The sequence below is a fragment of the Pleurodeles waltl genome, chromosome 4_2 (assembly GCF_031143425.1).
Source record: "Pleurodeles waltl isolate 20211129_DDA chromosome 4_2, aPleWal1.hap1.20221129, whole genome shotgun sequence".
NCBI lineage: Eukaryota > Metazoa > Chordata > Amphibia > Caudata > Salamandridae > Pleurodeles > Pleurodeles waltl.
In genome coordinates, this window is record NC_090443.1 from 477,171,761 (window position 1) to 477,189,601 (window position 17,841).

At 46.4% G+C, this 17,841-nt stretch overlaps 1 protein-coding gene and 1 pseudogene across 1 annotated transcript in view; one reads left to right on the forward strand and one right to left on the reverse strand.

Annotated features, from left to right (window-relative positions):
* Positions 1-10,638, forward strand: part of CDC37 (cell division cycle 37, HSP90 cochaperone) — a 40,986-nt gene extending 30,348 nt beyond the window's left edge. Inside the window, exons 6-8 of the mRNA XM_069231823.1 lie at positions 2,548-2,730; positions 4,979-5,050; positions 9,798-10,638. Of these exons, the coding sequence (XP_069087924.1) occupies positions 2,548-2,730; positions 4,979-5,050; positions 9,798-9,950 (408 nt within the window). The 3' untranslated portion in view covers positions 9,951-10,638. The remainder of the gene's footprint in view (positions 1-2,547; positions 2,731-4,978; positions 5,051-9,797) is intronic.
* Positions 10,639-16,969: 6,331 nt separating this feature from the next.
* Positions 16,970-17,623, reverse strand: LOC138293898 (RNA-binding protein FUS pseudogene; annotated as a pseudogene).
* Between the last annotated feature and the right edge of the window lie 218 nt (positions 17,624-17,841).

Genomic DNA, 17,841 nt, shown 5'->3' on the forward strand with positions numbered 1-17,841 from the left:
AATTAGTGCTGCTTATTTGAGTGATGCTTTGCCAACATATGATGGATTTTCTCCTAGATTCAACGCAGCTTTTTTGGGCTAGATACATCTGATTGCTTTAGGAACACCAAACCAGTGTGTACTCTGGTGCCATCTCTGCTGGTGAGGACTGGCTCTGCTGCTTGGAAGCAAGGACAGTAGTATTATTTGTACTTCTACTAACTTGGGCCTAGCCGCACTAGGTTTAGGAACATGGCAGACCAGTGACAGTTGCCTCTAATAACTTCTGACCTAGTAAAATCCAAAAATGACCAGGTGTTATCCTTTTTTAAAGCTCCTTAATTACTCGATGAATCTTAAGATCGTGGCTCCTGAGTATCCTGGATCTGGCAGAGTATGGTTTGACTGGCAACGACAACTTTAAATAATTTGTATGTACTAGTTAGGAAATCTCCTGTGCCAGTGGCACTGCGATTCTGAAACAGTGTATTCCCTTTTCCCATTTTACTGAAATGAACGTAAATATCCAGATTTCTGCAAAATAGTTTACAGGCTGTCCTGCTTTACTCTGTAATTAAACGAAGACATAAGTTTGCTTATGAGCCCACACTGAAGTTGAGTGATAGCCTGGGCCTTCTTGTCTGTACTCACACCCATGAACATCCCGTTTTTATGCTTCCATTTGGGTATGGAGTTGGGGTATACCCAGTGGGGCTATCAATACTGACACCGGAGCACAGAGCTAAAAGCTGATTTGTAGCCAATTAATTATAACTGGTCTGAAGAATAGCCAGAATCTGAAAAGGAGAGTTGTTCATACAAAGCACTTGTTTTTTGGAAATTAAAAGCTACTCCTGTTGCTGGAATGCACTTATGTTGTGTATGACACAAATGTTATGTTTTTTTGTTTATCGAATGTTCAAATGTTTCATTCTTGGTGCCATCTGATTAATATTTTAATTGCCTGCCCTGCTCACAGTAGCACTGCAGTTTTCACATTACAAAACCTCACTTCGGTTTTGTTGTGACATTAATTTTATAGTGCTGTGTGTGTTTGCACTCGTGAGGTGCTGCTTTTTTCAGCTGCATGCATGCCCCTGAAAGAGAAAATATGAAGCGGTGGTGGTCAATTACGTTCAGGTTCCTGGAGTTTGGAATTTCACTTAGTTTGTCGCCGTCGTGCCAATGGCTGCAGTGCATAATGACGGCGTGACCACAGCTTTGTGGAGAAGTGCTTTGCACCTGAGAGGTCTCTGGAGTTAGAATAGTAAATCTTTCCATGTGGATTTGCTGAAAGCTTCCAGGAAGGCGGAAGTGTGGCCTACAACCTGGTCAGTGTGTTGGATGCTAAGTGGGGTTGGGCGGTTCTGTACACAGTAGTCCTGTGTCAACGTCCCCCACCTCCACCCGATCATGGCCATGATTAGACATTGATCAACTATTTCCTACCATTTATGATGAATGGATAGCCATGGTTTATCTGTGAACTTAAGCTTACTGATTATGTACCTCTCCAAATAGAGCTCCTAGTTTGCACCTGCTTGTTTTATTGTAGCGCTTTTATGGTGTACTCTAGAAGGAGGTCCTTTGACCTGGAATCTTAACTATGAAGCCCCATTATTTTGAAGGGAGTCCTTGCATGCACTTACCAGGACTTGCAGTACCGTCCAGTATTTATCTGTTTCTAGTCACAAGTATTGTCCATAAAGTACAGTAGTTTACTTCATTAACTCCTCATTCTAACCACTGGGTCACATCCTGGTTGCTGAAAGGGAGCTTGGACGTAGAGTTGGGAGGAGACCGAAACATGGTCATCGGGTGGAGAAGGTGCAGCACTAAATGGTGCAAAGTCAGTAGAAACCAGCCAGGCGTTAGCAACAGGGAACCGAAAAGGAGCAGACAACGGTGGGTGAGGAGCAACATCGGGACACGGAGCTGTAGAAATAGGTAAAATGAAGCCTACTATAAATGTGGGCTGGGAAACACCTACTAGAATTTGGATTGCTTCTGCCCTTCTCTCCAACTAAGGTAGTATTAAAACTAGACCAGAACATTAAATCTGCCCTGCCTAATGTGATGGTAGTAAAAACTGATGAAAGATTGCACGGCAAACGCAAGCAGGACATACAGAAGGGGGAGCTGGCTGCAAATATGTCACTTCCGTTAAAAGTGCGTCAGGGGAGAAGACTGTGGAGGAAGCCATCTGCACGAAGGGAGCGGGTTGGGTCTCGCACCTTACGTGGGGATGAGTGTATGACTCCAAGTAAATAGAAAAGCAAAAAGTGAAAAAAACTCCTGCGGAACATTATGTTCTTAATTTGCTTCGATTCAAGTGCAGCTTAATGCCCTGAGTAACATGAGGTGGAACGGTGTCCATGAGTTTATTTTAGTTATTTTCAAAGGCTGTTCACTTACTTAATGATAAATGTCTTCCCTTTACATGCTTTCCTGCAAGAGTGAAACCTGAGAAGCACTACATCCCTATTGTAGGTGCACTCCACAGTGTTATGCTTGTGTGTTTTGCTTCTTCATGGTTTTGCACCTTTCTCCCTCTGCTGTGCCCTACAGACTGCAGATCAGCAGTATATGGAAGCCTTTAATGATGAACTGGAATCCTTCAAAGAGCGGGTGCGGGGCCGCGCCAAGATCCGGATAGAGAAGGCTCTGAAGGAGTATGAAGAGGAGGAACGGAAAAAGAGACTTGGACCTGGAGGTCTGGATCCAGTAGAAGTCTACGAGACACTTCCTCCGGTAAGAAATGAGAACTCGAAGCGTAACAGGCCCACTGGGATCAAGGGGAGGTTCTACGAGGCCGGGAATCCATAGATAACTCCTGTATTCCAACCTGTCTTTAATATGTGATCAGAAGACCAACCTGCTAAAGCAAAGCAAAAACGGTAAAACTGTTTGCAGTTGCTATTTCCTTGCGAATAAACAGCACTCCAGCCTAGATTGACTCAGAGGTGGGTCCATTAGCATCCCACTGTCAACCTATCTAGTTTTTATTAAAATAGTTTAGTCTGTGATTACCACTATATACAAATGGGTCCAAGTATGTTTTTGCAGGTTTGCAGGAGGCTTCCTCCCTGCAAACAGAGAGAAAAAGTAGTAGGGGTAAAATGTGTCCGCACTTCCTGTCATTGCGGAGTTTGCTGTTCTCCATAAATACCATATCCGGGGCACTGTGTATGGGGCCTGGTAGAAGCTCTTACAGTGCACGCCGCCAGTACCAGCAGCTAAGGGCTTTTGGCAGCCTTTTCCGATGCAGCTACAGGAGAAGCATAAGCTAAAGTCTCCCACTCCTGTTACTAAAGCACTGTAAAGGGGCGGAGTGGGCTTGGTCCTTGTATCAAATGCACACAACTTAATGAGAACTCCTCTGTTCTACACAACCGCCCGTCTCCACCCTATTACGTGCCGCCACGAAGCATGTTAATTCACATTTGTCTCCGAGGCTAGATCCCGTAGCTTGTCGATTCTGCTGCTTATAAAGTGGTTGTTTGTAACTACATACGGGCAAAACCACCTTTTAGATGCTTCAAGGGAAGTGGGTGGGGAGTGATTTAAAAATGTTTCATGATGCAGGAAATGCAATAGACATTTTGCCTTTTATTGAAATTCTGTGTCTTTGCAACGAACTTTGTACCCAGTTATTGTTCGGCATGCAACCTTCAAAGAGTTTATTTCAACAGGTTTTTTTTTTTTTTTTTTTTTTTCCCGTTTTTTATTTTTTTGCCTGCAAATTTTGCCCACCACTAGTCCCTGCTTCCCATTTCACATCATTTTAGTTGCTACTGTTCAAATCAAGCTATATATGTTGGGAACATATTACCTTGTGAATATTTGTGTATCACTTTTTGTGCTATTGGGCTTGGATATTGAATTACCGAGTGTTGTAATGGATAAAAGTTGCTGTGAAAAAACCTAACTGGGGAAAGCATGTGATGCGTTTTCTATCCTTTACGGCTTGTTTTTTCTGTGCCACGGCAATTCCATACATCATGCTGTTCTGTCCATTGCTGCCCCCCAAGGAGCAGTTTGGATAGCATGCGAGCCCACCTCCCTTCTGCATGGGAATACAATTAAAGGTTTGCCTCATCACAGTTGTACCCTCAGTCCCAAGGCACAATGAGCAGAGGCTCCATGTTAGGTCTCACCGACACTCCATGGGTTTGCTCTCATCCAGAGCACACCGATTAGATGAGCTCTTCTGTAACTATATCTATTTGTTATGCGGTTTTTTGTTACACCCTAGGACCCACTAGTGAGATCGCCCCCCAATTCATATTTATGTACGCTCTTTGGAGGTGGACTTGTTGATAAATGGCTTACCAAAGTGCAAGTCTTGATAAACTATTTGATATCGGTATGTAGATGGGTCATGTAGAAATTAAATAACTTAGAATGTGCTCTCCTAGTTGCATCGTCTCCCCACCCCAACACTTCCAATCCTCCCCACTCTATCCCGGTTTCTGTAATGCCATCCCAGCTGTAAAAAAAAAAAACACCATCATGTTCGGTGTACAGGCTACGTCCGAGGTGCTTATCACAGGAAGGATCTCTGTAGGGCAATCTTCTGCTTCCAGGGGCAAGGTCAGCTCTATATAAAATACTTGAAAGAAAACTTGAGGTGACCCCGGATTTATCTGAACGGTTATGCTTTAGGTATAATATAGGGTACCACAGGATATTTTGATCACAACTCCTCCCCTCCTTTGTGGTGGGCAAGCGTCTCTTCTTAATGTACTGCTAATCTTCTGTGTCTGGTATAAAGCTGTAGTTTTGTATCAGGTGTAGTTCATTCATTTTGACACTTATGGACTGATGCATTGAAATAAAATACTTTGAAGTTTACTCTCTCCAGTGAGGTATTGTGGCTAGAAAAATGGAAGGGTAGAAATGAGAATGGACTTCAACTTTTTCACTTTAAGTAGTTTTGAAGTGGTTATCTAATACTGGCCTACGCATGCTTTAGTCTTTTATCTCTCGTCTCTTTCAGGAACTTCAGAAATGTTTTGACACTAAGGACATTCAGTTGCTTCAAGACACGATCAGCAAGATGGACCCTACCGTGAGTGTTAAATAATTTTATGTTATGAATATTTGTAAAGCACACTATTCACCTGGGAAATTATCCTGGCATTAATTACCATGTGCTACATTGGCTGTGTCTGTACCACCCTTGGATGAAAAGCCAAGTCCTCAGTTTCTTGGTAGATCAAGTACTGAGGATGAAATTTTGATGTGTAGGGGTAGGTTGTTCCAGGCTCTGGGGGCAAAGGACGAGAAGGAACAACTGCTGGCTGAGGTTCTACGTATGTGATGGACTTGTATGAGTAGGTGACCAGCTGAGTGGAAGTGTCCGGTAGGTGTGTGAAAGCTGATTTGATTGTTGGGGTAGGTGGAGCGGAGGGTGTGTAGGTTTATCTGTTTGTGTGTAGAGAAGTTTGAAGAGTGTGCATTTGTGGATGATGAGTCAGTAGGTCTTTGAGGTGCAGGGGTGATCTGAGTGCGGGGAGGTAGTCCAAGACATTTGAGACTTTTTTGAGCATTTTGAAAGTGTGGAAGCAGGAGTTGATGATTGCATTCACTTAGCCTTTCATCGGGAGCTGATTGTTGACTACTACATCGAGGTTCTTAGCTTGGGTTACCAAGTGTGGTAGGGCACCTGGCGGAGTTCTATAGAAAAGTATGTTGGCCAAAGAGTACTACTCATGTTTTGTCTGTGTTGTTTTGGGCAGTTTGTTTTCATCCATCTGGTAATTTTGGACATGCAGGAGGTGAAGCTGGTCTAGGTTCTTGCTGTCCCTCTGAGAGGCAGAGAACGAGTGGGTGTTTTCTGAGTGGGAGATGTTTATTTTGTGGGTACTCTTGATCCTGGCGAGAAGGATCATGTCATGTAGGTGTCAGAGTGTAGGACTGAACAATAACCCCTGAGGAACCCTGCGTATGAGTTGGACTGTGGCGGAGGTGAAGGGAGTGAAGCTGTCTGACTTGGTGCAGACTGTTAGGCAGGAGCAGATCCAGCGGAGTGCAGGACCTTGTATGCGGCTTTGTGATGGCATTGAATGATGATGATGATGTGGTGGGAAACGGCGTCAAAGTGACCAGTAGATCTAGTAGGATGCGGAGAGCTGTGTCTCCTCTGTCTGATCAGTCTGCCATCTGTGCTGGGGATGACGACTGTCTTGGTGCTGCAGTCAGTAATTCATCGGGACTGAGTGGTGTCACGGAGGTGATTGTCACTGGGGTGGGGCAGCTAGTTTGATGATTATCTCTAAGACTTACGCAGGGTAGGGTAGCAGGGGTATAGGTCAGTAGTTGGCTAGCACCTTGGGTCAGCTGAGGCTTTCATAAGGAGGGGGCGGGGGAGTACTGTTGCATGCTACCAGGCGTCCGAGAAGGTGGCTGTGTTGATTGTGTCGCTTAGTATCTGGGTTAGGGCCACGCTGATGGCGTCCAGTCTGTTGGCGCAGATGTGGTGAAGGCAAGTGTCCGAGGGTGCCCCAGAATGAATGGACCATGCGGTCGTTGCAGTTTCTTGAGTGGTGATGGTGGGACAAGTGGTCAAGGTGGTTTTATGGTGATTGGTCCGGACAGGCCAGAGGCCTGCAAAGGATGATGGTTCCAGCTGGGGCTCGAAATTATTGTAGATGTTACTATTCTTTCTGCTGACAAAGAGGGAGAGCTGGGTGCAGAGGTCCTTTGACTGGCTTATTCTAGTGGGACTAGCTGCTGGGGATGAGAAATCCTTCACTATGTAATGTCGCTGTTCTCAATGTGCATAGTAAGAGCAGATCATTTGGTGGCTCTGATTTGTTAAGTGTCGCTTCTCATCTCTTGTCTGCCCGTGTTATAAAGAGTAATATGTGTGCTCTGTTTTCTTTCCATTCCACATCTGTTGGCTTGTCCCCGCCTCCACCCATGTCCCATACAGCCATTTTAGCTTTGGAAAGGGAAGGTAAACTAACCTGCCTCAGTTTATATATAAAAAAAAAGCCTATCACCTGTCAAATGTGATGTCAACAAAAGGGGTAAAAACATCAGTCCCATCCAGTCTACCCAATACTCGCCTTTATTTACTCGTAGGCCCTGCCAGGCCACGTGAGTTCATTTAATTCATCTATTGCTGCACATTCCTTTAAATAGCTGTTTTAATTTCACCAGAGACACTGTGTTTCCAGTACAGGCATTTTGTTTAAGCACCAAGTGCATTTTGGTGATTTTATTTGTGGTACTCTTGACTTGAAGCATTTTGTATCCAGGCATGATATAGTAGCGCTTTTAGATGCAAAGTCTGTGGCATGCTGTCCGTTGCCATGAAGCTATGATTGCCATCCCTAGGTTGTACATTGAATATAAAGCAATGCACTTGTGTATTTGCTTGTCTTTTGAGAAATAAAAAAGGAGGTCGTTTAATAAGGTAGCTGTCAGAGTCTAAATATACTCCTAGTCCTGTATGAAAGTACTGACATTCTATAGTTTTGGGATCTTTATTTCCAGCATGTAATCCTGCGACCTGGGGCTGGCGGCTAGGAATGCGTGCACTGGCGCAGCCGTTTTAGAGGGGAACAGAAGTGGGATTATCTCCTGACATTACTAAATTGGAAATTTTAAAAATAAAGAATACGCATCTTACTGGGACAGTACCCTGGTGGGTGTGAGGATTAGGCCTACCGTGGCAATCCATGCAATAAGGAAAATATTTTATAGTTTCCTGTTGCATATGGATTGTTGTGGTAAATGCTTAATTATGTGGAAAACGTTCCACTAAAGTATTTAAATCCCTTACTCTCACCATTGCCCGTTTTATTAACAGTTCAGTTAACTGTTTACGAAGGGTAAACAAAACCTAACCAAACCTTCCTTGGCACCTTGAAGAAAACTGTTTTTTCAAGCCAAGTTCTGAGAAATAAACATGTACTATAAAAATACATAACAGAGAACATGCAATTTGGTCCTATATAGCCTTAGTGGGGCTCTGCAATATTGGACCATAGTACACAGTTGCCCTTTATGTATTCTATATATGTGTCTGCTTAATTTACGTGTGGGAATTAGTTTTTTTTGTGTATTGTGTTTTTTTCGTTCTGCAAATGTGAGGAAATCTGATAATTCTTAGAAGGGAAGAGATGTTCGGCACACCGGTTTCTGGCACAGTTGGAATCGAACTGTAAATGTTTGCTGCTGGTTAATTTTATGATGCTTCTTTTTCTCGGTAATATTGCCCGTGCCTAGCCTAGAAGTTTCACAACACCCCTCTTGTCCTACCCAAAAAAAAAACAGGCGTGGATGGATATATTGCCTTCTACTAAACTACTTTCTGAATCGTCTACTTGACTCACTGTAAAGTATGATTTGAATGAATTCTTAGAATGAAGTATCTTGTTAAAAGGAATGGAATATTAAGATGGGGATTCAGAGTGTCGTCATAGTAGGAATGAGGGGTAGGTGAAAAATTCTGCTTGGCTGGCGCAGTTCTGGCAAAACTCCACCAACCTCTGCGTGGCAGAGTTATTTCTCACTCACAGACGTTAAGTTGACCAGCAAGAATTTGTGTCCCTTAGCGCAGTATTCGGGTGCTAGAACGCCTCCTGGTGAGATTTTTCAACACGGGCGGTTGCGACCGTTCTTGTTGAGGAAGCTGCCGCTCGAGTACAAAAGCTACTCGAGCAGCAGAAAAAGCAGCACCCACTGGTGCGACGCATGGTGCCATTCACGCTGGTTTTTACAGTGTGGAGCAAGCTTCAGGTGCTAAAAAACGGCACGTACAGCACAGCATGTCTGAATTCCACGGAGTGGAAGTCCAGAAGTTCCACCCAGGACTACTAGAAACCAAGGAGGAGTTCTCATCCTAAATGGCGATAGAGATGGATCATGGATGGCAAGGCTATTTTCATCACTGAGAGGGCTGCTACTGATCCTCTGCTGCATTTTCCACTTGTGGCTGGCCAGTTTGGCGCAAGCAGCAAAGTTGGTCAGTCTGCGTGTTGCTGTAGGGCAGTTAAGTCATACAAGTCAATACTGTGTGCATATCTGCTTATAGCTTTCTGCGGACCCCTTGGAAGGGCATCCAGTTTGACAGGAAATGTGATTACATGAGTCAGTGGTAATTTATCATGGTTGTGCTTATTCTTCCACTTTACCAGTTGCCCAAAGACTCCTCCCCATGATCCACCCTTTCCAAATGCTGGTGGAATTCTCAACGATGCATAACATTAAAAACGATTAAATTTGTGAGATCTGCATTAGTTGGCTAGTGAAAATAGTCTGGAATTTTTCCTGGCTAAAGTAGATTTTGCTAAGTTTTTTTCTATATTTTATATACACATTATACCCATTTAAAAAAAAACCTTAATGCTCATAGTCGTCGCAGTTTAATTACTCCTAATGAGATGGATGTACATTAAGTCCACCAACTTCATATACCTCTAACATATTCCTAGAGAAGCATAAATTGTGCAGCTAAACATATACGCTCCTCACTAAGTGATGTTGAAGTTGGTTTAATTTCCTTCCTGCTTCCTTTCTCTGTCTGTCCTTGGATCTACCGCCTGGCATGTTGTTTTTGGGCCTCACGTGTCTCTGTCATGACCTCGCTTCGATTTGAAGTAACTTCTGTTTTGGTCACCTTCACCTCCTAGACCATGCCCTTCAAAAGGCCACAATATCAAGCGCTGTATGTTTGGCGTGATATACCTGATCTAGGATGATCTTGTCGTCACCCCCCCCCCCCCAAGTTAATGCTATTCTTGTACAGTATTTGGTTAATGTTGTTTTGCTTGCCACTTTAACGAGCTTACTTTTGCCTTTCATAGGAAGCAAAATACTACATGAAGCAATGCATTGATTCCGGCCTCTGGGTGCCAAACTCCAAAGCCCCAGAAGACGATGACAAGGCAGAGGATGGTGGAGAGCCTATTTACGAAGAAGCCAAAAAAGAAAGCGCAGAAGAGCCCACAAAAGCATAGCTGATGAGAAACAATTCTGGTGCTTTTCTCTCAGTACCCCTCTTTGCTTTCCACACCGGAGTGTTTGACAAGGGACACGTTCCACAACTAATCTCTCTGCCCCTCGTCTGTGTGTGTCTATATATGTAAATGTGGGGCACGTACTGATTGGCCGAAGACTTAAACAAGTGGCTGGTGAGCTGTTGTAAGCAGCATCTCGGCAGGAAAAGTTATAAGCTTAAGTTTGAGAGGGGGTTTCGAGCTTTTTCACCCCTGCTACAATAGAGACTTAAGAGCTTGATAGCTAGATTTTACTCAGCTGAAGCAGTCTGCGAGTGAGTCTGACAGATATTGGTTTAAAATACAAAACGTGCCTCACAAAAACATTTAGGCAATGCTCTCTGCTCCATTTGTTGACGGAGGCTACATGGTAAGCTTTTTTCCCCAGTGGACTTTTCAGATTTCTCTTATTATGCCTGCTTACGCCGGTTTATTTTGAGTCACAAATACGTTTACACCTGCTTTGGGTTAGTCCAGCTTTCTTTGAATGCTGTTTTTACCTACGTTTTTTTAGTCCTCCTGTCACATTCTTGGAGAGTTGAGGTGTCCTGGCTGTTCTTGAGCACGCTGACCTCTGCATGCCAAATCAGTCGCTGTATCTGAACGGAAACTAGTCCTCTGATGGAAATAAAAATTGGATTACTCGCAATGCGTGGCTGCTTTTTATATGGCAGAATTGTTGGAAAGGTACCCAGGGATTGCAATTTGCATAAATGTCTGGGAGAGCTGCTTGTATTATAAAATGGAATGCTTACAGATACTTGTTAGCAACCAGAGCATCAACTGTATTTGTAATATCAGCTTCTTCCAGCCTTTAACCCAAATTCCATTCCTAGCCTAGTCATTAATTAGCTTTGCTACCATGCACTTAACCCTGCCTCCAGAGTTCCACTGCCTGGCCACACAACAAGGATCTGTTTACAAAGACTCCTGTCCAGATTGGAAGGTGTATGTGGCCCTGCTGGTCTCCTGTCCTAACATTTGGAAGCTGAGCAAGATCAAACTAGCTGATTGAATTACAGTCGCTTTCAAACTCTCCCTCATCATAATGTACCAACCTGTCTCTTCCCTGATGTTCTCTGTACCAATAAAGTCAAATAAAATTCTGGAATCGCATGGAATAATCTGATAGAGACTTCTAGTTGCAGATTCCTTACCTTTGAATTCCCCCAGGCGTCAGTCCGGATCCGGAGGTTTTTCTTTGAACAGTACCTCTGCGCGCCGTCAGGTGGCGCTGGTCATATCAGCGGGTGTTGTGGTCGCCGTGATGACGTTGCAGTTGTATATAGGCGCCACCCCAGCGCGCTGATGTCAGTTCTTTATTTTTTATTTTTTTTATTTCATGCCAGCCTACGCACAGATCCGGAGAGAGCTACCTCAGTCACCTTTTGACTACTATTTTTGACGAGGTCATGGATGCATCAAGGGTTGTCCTGCAAGACCGGTTTCAAGCCCTGCGACTCGTGTCACCGAATGATGTCGGTGATTGATCCGCATCTCGTGTGTCTTTGGTGCCTGGAGCACGATCACGACCCAAAGTCGTGCTCCGAGTGTCAGTCCATGAACCTGAAAGCTTTGAGGGAGCTGTCCCTAAAGCTAATGGTGGCTCGACTCCGCGGCGCTCACGGTCTCGTTCGAGAGGACGGTTTCTGGACCGGCAGATTCACCACCACTCTTCGTCCTCGAAACCATCTGGACATTTGGGTCATAAGAAAAAGAAGTTGAAGAACAATCGTTCTTCGACTTCACCCTGTCGCTCGGATGATGCAGCGGGGGAAGAGCATCGATGATCTAGGCCTCCATCCTCTGAGCCTTCATCTGGGTCCGCCCGTGCTTCCCGGGAGCCGGAGCCATCCCATCCCAGCTCAAAGAGTTTAATGTGGCAATGCACCTCATTTTTGGGCAGTCCGACCCACCTCCGGTGCCCTCGGGCACAGATGAGTTGGTGGGATGCCCCTCGGGTTCAAAGTCGTCTGCTTCAGCCACGGCTCCGGAGGGCTTCTCCGGATCCAATCTCAGATCCGTCCCGATGCCAGTAGTACCACAGCAACCTTCCCTGGTGTCTGGTCAGACGTCGACACTCCCGACGTTGGTTGGGCCCACAGTCGATGTCGATCCTATTCTCATACGCGACGAGCCGGAACAATGTCGCTCAACGCTGATTCCGTTCTCTTTGGGCTCTCCTGGGCCCACGGTTGATTCAGGCCCTTATGCTTACGGGTATGGATACGGGGAGAGTTAGAGGGGGCGCTGGACCCTTTAGAATACCAGCTTAACTCCCAAATGGACTGGGTGCAGGATTTGGGTGATGCCAGTGGTCTAGACACCTCCCATGACACTGGTATGCTCTCTCCCCCTACCATGGCTACGGAGGAGGGCGTCACATACTCCCTGGTGGTGAGAAGGGCGGCTGAGGTCTTGGACCTTGAGCTACCTTCTGTGGAGGCTAGGCCTAATATCCTAACCGATGTGCTTCAGCCGGGGTCTTCCACATCAGAACCCCTTCTTCCCTTTAATGAGGCACTGACGGATGTCCTTTTGGGTACTTGGTCCAGACCCAGAACAGGGGATCCTGTGAATAGGACGATTGCCCGCCGCCATCGGACTGCGCCAACAGACTCAAAATTCCTCACCAAACACCCCATGCCTGAGAGCCTTGTCATTCAGGCTTCATCTTCATCGGGCGCATTCCCTGCTACACCCCCGGAAAGGGAATTTAAAAAGTCTGAACAACTTGAGGAAGAAGATGTTTTCTTCCAACAGTCTAGCGCTGGGGTCCATGAACATCACATGCCTTTTGGGCAGCTATTCCCATACTCTCTGGCAAACGGTCGTGCAGGTGCTACCTAGAGTTCTGCAGGAGGCCCGGACCGTCCTTTCCCAAGCCGTGACAGATGGGAGGGACGCAACTAAGTTCATGATTCGTTGTGGAGTGGATACGACCGACTCAGGGCAGATCGGCATTGAGACGCCACGCTTGGCTGTGAAATCTGGTTTCTCAGAGGATGTCCAGCTATCTCTGATAAACATGCCCTTTGATGGCACACGTCTCTTTGAAGACAAGGCAGACTCAGCACTCAAGGGCTTCAAGGGTTCCGAGCTACGGCCCGGCATCTTGGCCTCTTGCCTGCTCATAGACCCCAGCAGTCTGCCTTTCGCCCCTTTCGTGGCTAAAGAAGGGGCACCCAACCGCGTTCTTTCCCCCCCTGGCCATCGACTCGCACATATGCTGTACAGCCCCTGTGCGGCTGTGGATGTGGTATTCCACGCCCCCGGGAACAGGGAGCCAGCAGGTCTCCTAGTCCGCCCTGTCCCATGCTCAGCCTCGAAACCTTCCTAGTCCGTGGGTACACCAGGAACCAGTTGGTGGCAGGATTCGCCATCACCTGCCCCAATGGCAATCCATTACCTCGGACAGGTGGGTTCTCCAGATTGTCCAAAGGGGGTCTCCCTCCCTTTTGAGACATCTCTTCCAGCCATGCCACCTTCATAAAATCGCATATCGGAGGATGATATGGCACTTCTCCGCGAGGAAGTCCAAGCCCTTTTGGCCAAAGGAGCTATAGAGAGGATCCCCATGCCAGAAGTCGGTCGTGGTTATTATTCCACTTACTTTCTGATGCCGAAAAAGGGCAAGGGTCTTCGCCCTATATTAGATCTTCAGTCCCTCAAGAAGGAGAAGTTCAAAATGTTTACATTGGCTCAAGTCCTATCTGCCCTAGACCCAGGAGACTGGATGGAAGCGTTGGACTTGCAAGACGCATACTTCCACATCCCCGTCTTGCCAGCCCACAGACGTTACCTACGATTTGTGGTAGGTTACGAGCACTTTCAGTTCACCGTGCTCCCTTTTGGCCTTACCAGTGCCCCTCTGGTGTTCACAAAAGTGATGGTAGTGGTGGCAGCTCATCTGCGCAGGTTAGGGGTTCCAGTCTTCCCCTACCTCAACGATTGGCTGTTAAAGGCGAACTCGCCCCAGACAGTCGTCTCCCACCTCCAGACTACCACAAATCTTTTGCATTCGCTGGGGTTCACTTTCAACGTGGCGAAGTCACAACTGACTCCTTCTCAGACGCCCCCTTTCATTGGAGATGTTCTGAAAACAGTGCAGTTTTGGGCGTATCCCCCCGAAAAGTGAGTCCAAGATATTTGGGCTATGATACTGATGTTTCAGCCTCTATCCTGGATTTTGGAGTGAATGACTCTGAGGCCGCTGAGCCTCATGGCTTCCTTCATCCTGCTAGTTCAAAAGGCAGATGGCATATACGGGCTCTGCAGTGGGCCCAGAAGTTCCAGTGGGCGCAGCATCAGGTGAATCTCTCCGACAAGGTCCAGATCTCGGAAAGAACTGTGAGAGACCTTCAGTGGTGGTTAACGAATCAGGATTGGGTCAAAGGCAGATCCCTCTCCTTTCCCCAACCAGATCTTACAGTAGTGACAGAGGCGTCACTCTTGGGGTTGGGTGGCCACATGGGAGAGGTGGAGATCAGAGGCCTCTGGTATCCGGACAAAACCGGGCTCCATATCAATCTTCTGGAGCTCCGAGCGATTCGACTTGCATTAAAAGCATTTCTTCCCTCTCTCAAAGGGAAAGCAGTGCAGGTGTTCACAGACCACATCACCGCCATGTGGTACTGCAACAAACAAGGCGGAGTTAGGTTGTGGACCCTTTGTCAAGAAGCTCTTCCCCTCTGGACTTGGCTGGAACATCAGGGCATTTCCCTGGTGGTTCATCACCTGGCGGGCTCCCTGAACACCAGGGCAGACAAACTCAGCCGACCATGCGTGGTCGATCACGAATGGCGTCTCCATCCAGAGGTGGCGCGAGTTCTGTCCCTTCCGTGGGGAGAACCTTGGTTAGACTTGTTCGTCTTTGTAGAAAATGCGCAGTCAGCTGTTTTGCGTGTTGGAGTTTCCAAGGCGGCACTCGCTCAGCGTCCCTTTTCGTCACAATTGGAGTTCAGGCCTCCTTTACACCTTTGCGCCCATACCACTTCTGCCCAGAGTTCTGAAGATCAGGCAAAGACCAGACCCAAGTAATCCTGGTGGCTCCGGACTGGGCACGAAGAGTCTGGTATCCCGAGCTCTTGAGCATGGCCATAGCTCCGCCAATCAGTCTGCCTCTTCGGGAGGATCTTCTGTCGCAGCAAAAGGGGAGGGTCATCAACCCAAACCTGTCAACCCTCTGCCTCCTTGCGTGGAGATTGAGCGGCAACAGTTGACATCTTTTGACCTGCCACCCGAAGTCTGTAACGTTATCTTGCCAGCCAGGCGTCCCTCAAACAAAACCATATACTCTTATTGTTGGGGAAAAAATTTGTGGCATGGTGCATCAACAGATCTGTTGATCCTCTATCTGCTCCTCTCTCTTAGGTTATTCTCTTTATTCTTTCCCTTGCCCAATAGGGCTCCACCCTTGGCACCCTTAGGGGATATCTCTCTGCTTTCTTGAGTTTACCAGATGAACCTTCTTTATTCAAATCTCCCATTGTTGGGAGGTTTCTTAAAGCCCTCACTCATCTTTTTCCCCCTATCCCATTCATCATGCCCCAATGAGATCTGAACCTAGTATTAACTTACCTTATGTGTGTCCTGTTCGAGCTGCTTCACAACTGCCCTTTACGGCTCTTAACCATCAAAACTGTCTTCTTGGGTACCATTACCTCTGCCCACAGAGTAAGTGAGCTTCAGGCTCTCTCATCTAAACCACCTTTCCTGGCAATACATCCTGACAAAGTGATATTTTGCACAAGGGCTTCTTTTCTACCTAAAGTAGTGACACCCTTCCATGTCGTGCACTCCATCACTTTGTCTACTTTATATGCACCCTCCACATCCCTCACATGAAGAGGAGAGACTCCACCGCCTGGACCCAAAAAGAGCGTTGGCGTTCTACCTTGATCCTACCAAAGACTTCCGGGTGGACAATCAACTCTTTGTGGGATATGCGGGTGAAAAGAAGGGGAAGGCGGTGCAGAAGAGGACCATTTCAAGATGGTTGCTCTTATGTGTCAAAATGTGCTATGCTCTGGCTAAGAAGCAACCTCCTGAAGGTTTGCATGCCCACTCCACCACAGCTACTGCTGCTACCACAGCGCTAGCACGGGGCGTTCCAGTCCTAGACATCTGTCAGGCAGCAACATGGGCACCTTTGCACGCTTTTACCAAACAGTACTGCCTGAAGTCCGGGTCCTCAGGGACGGCTACTTTGGCCATTCAGTCCTGCAGGACTTCTTGGTGTGATCTTGGTTCGCAGCCCACCACCGGGGATAGTATTGCTCGGGTATCTATTCAGAGGTAAGGAATCTGTAACTAGAAGTCTCTGTCAGATGTACAAGTTAATTACCTTCGGTAACAATTTTTTTCTGGTAGAGACATATTCTTGTTGCAGATTCCTTACCGACCCGCACTTCCAACTGATTTCTAGGGACAGGAACTTCCCTTTAAGGGGCCTAGTTTGGGCGCACCACTCTGTGTTCTTTATGGCTCCGCGCTGCTGGCGTGGAAAGTCTTGAAAAGAAACTGACGTCAGAGTGCCGGGGTGGCGCCTATATACTACTGCAATGTCATCACGGCGAACACAACCCCAACAACGCCCGCAGTCTCTTTAGACGCCACCTGACGGCGCACAGAGGTACGGCTCGAAGAAAAATCTCCGGATCCAGACTGACGCCTGGGGGAATTCAAAGGTAAAGAATCTGCAACTAGAATATGTCTCTACCAGATATATCGTTACCGAAGGTAAGTAACTTGTACTTTAGGGACAGAGCTGCACTGTATCAGACAAATCATGAATTAGTCATTCATATTTAACAAGGTAGCTCTCTGCAGTTTTCCCTGTGATTTGGCAGACTCAGTTTTGTTTCAGATCCAGAACAGTCGCCACCTCTGCATCCAAAGCCACCCTTGTTAAACCCATCTCTACCACCGCCACCACCTCTATAGTACTCACATGCCACCCATGCACAGTCCTCCAGACCTCACTGTTCGTCAGGTTTGTGCATCTTAAACTGGTTGCATTCATTTGGCTAAGAAAAGTTAATATGTTCTTGTTGGGGCACTTACACTTATCCGCTGTATGCAACACCACCACTGTAAATACTGCTGCCATCACAACCTGAACGACCGCCAAATCCCCTGCGTTCTATTGTTTACCCCACATCATGTGCAACCCTCCCATTGCCGCACCCTCTCCCATTGCCACAACCTCTGTTAAAGTCAGACCTGCGTGTTGCAAATGAAGACTTTGTGGGATTACCTGAGAACTCCTAGTCAATAGCAGCCTTGGCTAAAGGGGGTCGTCAGATTGCACCATAGCTTTCCCTTTTACATTTGCAGTCTTCATTTTTGCATTGAGATTGATCATTGTTAGGCCAATCTTCTTGTTAATTTAATGATGTCATTTTATTTGAAGTAGTCAGCAGCGGCCATTATAGTAATGCTTTTTCCCCAAAATCCTCAACAAAGATTGCGTTATCAGAGTTGCCCTTTTCAGCACCATCACCATGATCGTGTTTGGAGCCACGCTCTCGGGGACCTCTTCTAGGTCCATTGAATGTATGGCAGCCACCACGTTCACCTGTTTTGCAACCTTTCTTTAGTAGATGTACTGCATAACTACAGTATGTTTGCATTTGTATAAGATATGTGAATCAAAAAGTAATTTGTTAAGCAATGCCTCATCAAATCGTCATTTAACAAGCTTTAATGTGTATCTACTCCAAAGATCAGAGAATGAAAATTATTTCTAGATATACAGCTAGTTATTCCTTGCACACGTAACAAGTGGATGTGCTTTATGAAAGCATAATCAGTGTCTCGACAGTTTGGCCTAAAATACGTTAGTAAAATG